We start from the raw sequence: 7,500 nt of genomic DNA, 5'->3' as shown, positions 1-7,500 counted from the left end.
CACATCAGATTTCCTATATGTGAGATCAGAAAAGGACACATTAATTTCTGGAAAATCCCAAGGCGGTAATTCTGGTACAACATACTGATTATTATCCAAATAATCACTCACATTAATGGTACTTAAGAGTTCTCTAGCACTGTTTAACCACTTATTACATTTATCTTTCCCCTTCGGATTCATTACGGCCTGCTTAAAAATACCATCATCAGCTGTATTGAGAGACTTTACAATTTGATTTGTAGCTACTGCTTTGATTCTTTGAGCAAGAGTTGGTAATCCTATTTCATGCCTAATAGTTTCAATTTTAGCCGTTCTAGGGCACCCAAAAATTATCCTCATTGCTTCATTTTGGAGAACCTCGAGAGATTGCCTCCTTTGTCTGCTAAGAGTAATTAGATTACTTGCACTGTAGTCAACGACTGATCTTATCATAGAAATATAAAGGGTCCGGAGAACGGGGACAGAAGACCCAACACTTCCCCTTGCAACCTTTCTCAATAAGGCTAATCTTGGTTGACATTTTAGTTTTAGTTTGGTTACTTCATCATTCCTATGATTGCTCTGTCCAACAATAACCCCCATATATTTATATGTAGCTACCTCTTCTATTATTTTACCTTGCAGTTTAATAATCTGTTTTTCTTTATTTCTCTTACTTAGTATCTTGGTTTTCTCTGGGGATATAACTAACCCTAGTGAATTACAAATTTTTTCTATTTTCTTGAGTATTAATTTTACAGCTTTGGATGACTGTCCTTGTATCACTATGTCATCTGCATAAATAGTTGTTATGATACCTCTTGTCTTCAAAGAGCCAATAACATTCATTAAAACATTAAAGAGCATGGGCGATAAGACTCCCCCTTGAGGTGTACCTAGTTCCATCTTTTCCCACTTGGAGTAAATCCCTTCAAAATATACTCTACTGTATCGATCTTTAAAATAATCCTCAATTATCCTAATAATGTTACCAGATGTAATGGTAGATAATTCAGCTAAAATGGCAATTGGATTAGCTTTATCAAAAGCTCCCTTGATATCAATAAATACTGTAAACCTCTTTTTTTTTATTCCTGACAAAACTCTATGAATACAATGCTGCGTACTTTTACCTGGCATGAAGCCATACAGTTTACATGACAATCTACGTTTAATAGTATGCATCATCCTGTTTAATATAATTCTTTCAAAGATTTTACAGAGGCATGATGTAAGAGAAATAGGTCTGAATGAACCTGGTCTACCATGTTTTGGGACAGGAATCATGATGGCCCTCTTCCACATTTTGGGCAGACTGCCCCCACTCCATATCATGTTGTATAGTCTAAGGACTGGGTTACCATGGACTGTTGCAAGAAACCGGATGATATCATAGGTGACACCATCCATTCCTGGTGCAGTGGATTTTCCATTCTTGAGGCATCTCCGGAATTCTTCTTGACTGATAGGTTTTTTATCGGATGGATGATATTTTCTAAGGGCTTCTTGAATTTTCTTGAGTCTTCGTTTGAGATTCTTTGCAAGTGCACTTCTAACCTTGAGTGGTAAACAATCATAACTTGAGGATTGTGCCCACTCTTCCATAAGTTCATTGCATTTCTCTGTTGGGTTAGGGTGAAGACCCTCTCTCCTCCTTTCTCCTTGGACAATCTTAACCTTTCGAGATATCTGTCTGAATGGAGTATTGTGATCCATTGATTGGAGAAATGCTATCCAGTACTTCTCTCTAGATTTCACTTTAACATCTTGAACCTGTTGAGCCATCCGTTTAAAGATAAGGAGGTTTTGCTCAGTGGGGTTATTTTCCCACCTTTTCTTCACTTTTTTATACTGTTTATCAATTCTCTTGACAGCTGGATCACTATTATACCATCTCTTCATTGTTCCGATAGTCGTTCTCATCTTTTTCTTTGGATTTGTAACACTTTCAATACAATTCTCAAGCTCTGCAACCATATCTCTGTTAAGGTCATCTGTAGTAGATACTGTATAGCTAGCATACCAGTTATTCATTTTATTTTTGATAACCCCTTCATGCTTTTTTGGAATTTTTAGTCTTTTCCTTGGGACAATATGCCTTCGTGTTGTATCTGGAAGCATTATTTCCCCATATACACCAAAGTGGTCTGAGGTTAAGGTATCAACAATTTCACAGTGGTGTGGAAGTCCAGGGTCATTCACCAGACATACATAGTCCAATTTATTTCCCTGGAGATGTGTTGGCTCAGGTCCATTTATCACGTTTATAATATTACTCTCACTCTCAATATGATTCATAAATTTCTTGCCATTATTGTTGTAGGGTTGCAATGAATTATCCCCAAGTTTATAGTGAACTGCATTAAGATCGCCAACAAGTATGCAAGGATGGCCATCAACTATTTCATGTAGCCCTGAGAAATCAAGCTTATTATCTGTTATATAAACATTCATAATTTTGATTTTGATGTTTCCCTTCTCGTCATGTATGTTAAAGAGTTGGGAGTTGGTGTCTTCTCCAAGGGTGACGTCTATGCTATAAGAGACAGGTATGCTGTTCTTGATATAGGTAATCATTCCTCTATAAGGGGATTGTCTCATGAGACTGTCCACAGTATACATTTGGTAACCTCGTATTTGATACTTATTGGCATCTGTATGCTTGGTTTCTTGTAAGCAGATAATATCCAAATCATTTTCAAGGCAGAAATGCTGCACTTCAATATGTTTATTCCTGATGCCATTAACATTCCATGTGAGAATCTTAAGAGGGTGCTGTTCCATTATACTATAGCTTCTGCTTGTGAACTTGTTCTGTCAATATTATGTGTTGACTGCTTAAAATCCATAATGCATTTTATCAAATTGGCCAAAGCTACACCATATGAGTGTTTATCCTCGGCTGACACCTTCTTAAGTGCAGATCGAATATCTTTAACAGAAAAATCCCGAGGCCAAGGATGAGCATTCATCACTGTTGCAACAGCTGCTTCTATGATATCATCAGCAGGGACTTGTCTGTTACTGATGGTGGCTTCATCTGGAATTATCAACTGGCTCATTTTTTCTTCTAGCTCAAGTTGCTTATTTTCTATGGCAATGAATTTCTCTTCTATTGACTCTATTTTCTTAGTGATCTTTTCTTCAAATGATTGCAACATGGTTACAATTAAATTATTATCAGATGGCTGGTTTTCAGTTATCCACGAAGGAGCTGGAAAGTTCAAGTTACTTAATAGGGATTGTTCTGGTGAATTTTCTTGTATGGCATCTGTATTTTTAGACTCTTGATCTGTGGCTCTGATGTTATGTCTTTGAGGTGGCTTATTTAGTGTCCCATCACCTGTCGCAGAACTTTCATTCCCAGGGTGATTTGGACATTTCAGTGCAGTTGCATTGTGTGTACCATAACAATTGGGACATTTTGGTACAAACTGTTCTCCATTTGCGATTTTTTCTTTACATACTGTTGATAAGTGACTTCCAGCACAGTAACGGCATTTGGGGGGCCTATTGCATCCTGTACTTCTGTGGTTCCATTTGGAGCACTTGCCACACAAATTAGGTCTATTAATATATTTCTCAATGGTGAATGATTCATGAATGTGGTCTAATTCTATACTATTGGGTATTTCACCTTTACACCAACCTACCACTTCTTTACCATATCTACTTTTGGTATTCCATACAAGGCCTTGTAAACATGTATATTTTTCTTTAATCCAATCAAGCGACAAATAAGAGTAGAGTCCCTTGATTATGATTTTAACAGTCTCGGTAGTGTTAGGTTTATTCAATATAATCCCTTTATGACCTATTGTTGTTAAATCCGTTACGGTCTTATCACTATCTCCTATCACCATAACACCATATTTTCCAAGTTTGGCACTGATGTGGTATCCATTTTTATGTACATCTGCAATCCACCTGAGTCTCTCGTCCTGTGAAAGCTGACAATCCCTACGAAAGTACATCACTGTATTGGCCTGCGGGAATTGTTGAGATTTTTGATGATTTAAGACACTTGTAACATTATTCTGATCATGTGAAATGCTCAAGTTACTTCTCTTGATCCCTTGATTTTTATCCTCGCAATTTACACGATCACTGACACTTTCATTTCGTTGACTTGTCTTTTTCTTATTTCTCTTTCGTTTCACCAACGTAAATCCATTCTCTTCGTTTCTACTGTTTCCATATCCTTCACTATCTTCATTTTCACCGTTGGATGATTGAAGACTACCATTTTCAAAATAATCAGTGTTTCCCTCACTGTTTACATCACTGGTGGCCGTTAACAGAGGTGTTACTGGCTTCTTAGTTGATTGCTGGTAGGCCGAGGAGCTCGGCTGCGAAGGTCTGCCATCACACGTAGACCATGTTGCTAAGCCAGGACGTCCGGATTCATCTGCGATGGGCTTATAGTTGAGAGTGGTGATGACCTCCTCCTCCCGACGGCGCTCTTCCTCCTCCTCAGATCCCAGCAGTGTCTCCTTCATACTGGCTTCCGATATATTCGTGGAGAGAGAGAGAGAGAGAGAGAGAGAGAGAGAGAGAGAGAGAGAGAGAGAGAGAAGGGGTGAACGGTAGACCAGGAAGGTGGGGTGGGGAATTGGCAGGTGGGGGGAGGGGGAAGAAAAGGATATGGGGAGAGATGACAAGGGACGAGATCTAGGAGGATTAATATGTATTAATCCTCCTGGGACGAGATTAATACATCGAGGTAAAGTTTAACTGTCGTATCAAAGGTCAGTGGTGTGGGATGGGAGGTTGGGATTAGGCACACCTTGGGATTAAGGGTCACTTCTCACTGTCCTCAGCCATACGTTGGCGGTTGGCGCTGCTTTCGACACGATCCCTCTGTGTAGCGACTATTCTAGAGGAAACGAATATGACTGCTTTCACTGAATGACTTCATTTTTATCATTACGAGTATCACAGCTCAATATATCCTCCACAACAAGTAAGTGTGATATAGTTCCACTGTACGAACGGAACAGTACAGGATCACAGCACAGGTACCACTATAATAAATCCATGTGGGCACCAAGAAAAAGCGCGGGTCGTGACATGACCTCTCGCACCCGAAACCAGAAGGCAACTGGAGAGAGAGAGAGAGAGAGAGAGAGAGAGAGGGAAATGAACCTAAGTGCAAAGCGATACAAAGTTATTGTATCTAATCTTATCTGTATTCACGTTTTAGGAGGATGCGCTATTGTTCGTTTGCGAGATATATGAGTGTAACGAAAGACGTATTTACTTCAAAATGTTTCAATAAGCAGAACGTCAATAGGTTTTAAAAATGTTTCAAAAAGTATCACTTCAATATGTTTAAAAAAGTAGCACGTCAAAATGTAAAAAAAAAAAAAAAAGTAGCACATCTAATTTTTTTCCAAAAGTAGCACGTCAAAATGTTAAAAAAAGTAGCACAACAAATTTTTCCAAAAGTAGCACGTCGAAATGGTTTTAGAAAAGGCTCGTCAAAATGTTTCAAAATGTAGCGCGTCAAATGTTTAAAAAAAAAAAAAAGTAGAACGTCAATTTATTTTAAAAAGTTTGGCTTTAAAATGTTTAAAAAAGTAACACGTCAAAATGATTTTAAAAGTGGCACGTCAAAATGTTTAGAAAAGCAGGACGTGAAAATATTAAAAGATGACACGTAAAAATGTTTTCGAAAAGTAGGCGATTATCATATCAGACGTGTCACAGAAAGTTCATGTTAATTTATTCCCAGATTCCCAATTAATATCTTAGATAACATACCATATTTAAGTGTAGTGTATGTATCATAATCCCCGTATATTAATTACCAATCCATTTAATTTCAAGGTACTTCCTTCAGGTAATATTAAGGCGGTGTTGGTGGCAGGCGGGACCTGCCCCTAGGGGGTGGGCGGTGGGCGTTAGAAATGGAGTGTAGTGTCCGGGGAGGATGGGCGGTAGAGGTGGTAGTAGCCCACACCAGCGCTGCAGGGCTGGCGTGTGTGTATGTGTGTGTGTTTGTACTTAGTTTGTAGGTTGGCTTTTCTCTGCCCTCTTGTGTTGTTAGTGAGTGATCCAGTCCAGAGCTACCGTGTGCGGTGTGCTCGCTTATTTGAAAGTTTGTCCGTCGTATATTTTGCGTACGGATTATACGAGAGGAGTACTGTAATCGTAATCGTTGGTTTGTGTACTTCGGTAACATATTTGAATTTGGATGATGCAAGTGGTTAATTAATTTGACCGTAAACTTACTCGTTGGTTTGTACTTCAGTATCAGATTATTTGGATAATTCAAGTGTTAATTAATATGTGGCGGTAATTTCCCCCAAGGAGTAAACTTCTCGAGGTTAATTATTGCACTACATTACCATATATCTATATCGAGTGTTGATTTTGCACTGCAATTATCTAACTTATTCAGTTTGACCAGCATCGGGCACTGATGCTTAGTGATTGTACGGAAGGAGTACTGTCCGCGTTATTAATTGTATCGGGTCATCAAATAGGGTCGGTTTTGATAGTGATTTTGAGTGTTACGTATTTAGTCTTGTTGCAATTATGGATTGCTAAGTGCTATTGGTCATAACAGACGTCAGTTGACCTCTAAGAAATCGTGTCCAGGAATATAATGAATAACATCATAACGTGTGTGGCTCTTTCCTATTGTGAAATAGTGTTCTGGTTTGACGTAAGAAAAGAAAAATGACCTTACGTGAGAAGGACAATGCATTGTGAAATGATTGTGACGAGGTTGATAACTACTAAAATGAAGTGATCGTAATTTAGTAAGTGAAATGATTTTGATAATGATGGTGAGAATGGCATAGAGGATGATGACAGAGAATTCTCAAGTATGCGATGAGGATATAGAGAATCTTTATTACAACGTTTCGGATATTTGTCCATCAACAGGTTTTGTAGAGTTAAAAACATATTTGTACAAACAATAAAAAATATTAGTAACTGACATGGGCAACAATAAGATAATTTAAAAATATAAATATTAGTTTAAACACATTTATGCTGGAAGCAAAGTTATCTTGGTTTGTTTTTTCTATATAAATTTTTTTTTAACAATCTTAGCTCTTGTCTCAAGTAGAGCTTTACATAAAATACTAAAATCCAGATGATCAAAACTTGTGTTACGCACTCCATGGCAATGTTTTCTTATAGAGGATTGAGAAGTCTCCCAGCGGTAGAAGGGTCCTCGAACTAATGCCTCGGTGTTCAAAGGTTATGGTAGACAACAGTTTGGTTGAACTACCCACATATAGAGATTTCCTAAGTATATGATGATGATATAGAGAATTCCTAAGTATATGATGATGGTACAGAGAATTCCTAAGTATGTGATGATATAGAGAATTGCTGAGTATGTGATGATGATACAGAGAATTCCTGAGTATGTTATGATGATATAGAGAATTCCTAAGTATATGAGGATGATATAGAGAATTTTTAAGTATATGATGATGATATAGAGAATTCCTAAGTTTCTGATGATGATATAGAGAATTCCTAAGTATGTGATGATGA

At 37.8% G+C, this 7,500-nt stretch overlaps 2 protein-coding genes across 7 annotated transcripts in view; one reads left to right on the top strand and one right to left on the bottom strand.

Moving 5' to 3' along the window:
• The window catches only part of LOC137633225 (dentin sialophosphoprotein-like), a 72,761-nt gene that overhangs the window by 5,092 nt on the left and 60,169 nt on the right, over positions 1-7,500 (top strand). Inside the window, exon 1 of one of the 6 annotated variants that reach the window (XM_068365400.1) lies at positions 6,035-6,145. The exons of 2 other annotated variants lie outside the window; for them this stretch is intronic. The gene's annotated coding sequence lies outside the window, so the exon portion shown is untranslated. Of the gene's footprint in view, positions 1-6,034; positions 6,160-7,500 lie in introns of those variants that run through there. 3 more of the 6 variants (XM_068365402.1, XM_068365403.1, XM_068365401.1) reach the window with 3 other exon arrangements.
• LOC137633104 (NADH-quinone oxidoreductase subunit N-like) overlaps positions 7,199-7,500 on the bottom strand; it is a 6,333-nt gene continuing 6,031 nt past the window's right edge. The window contains exon 3 of the mRNA XM_068365265.1: positions 7,199-7,500. This exon is cut by the window's right edge and continues 386 nt beyond it. Within this exon, the coding sequence (XP_068221366.1) occupies positions 7,199-7,500 (302 nt within the window).

The sequence above is a fragment of the Palaemon carinicauda genome, chromosome 42 (genome assembly GCF_036898095.1).
Source record: "Palaemon carinicauda isolate YSFRI2023 chromosome 42, ASM3689809v2, whole genome shotgun sequence".
NCBI lineage: Eukaryota > Metazoa > Arthropoda > Malacostraca > Decapoda > Palaemonidae > Palaemon > Palaemon carinicauda.
This window is presented reverse-complemented; position numbering and strand designations above follow the sequence as displayed.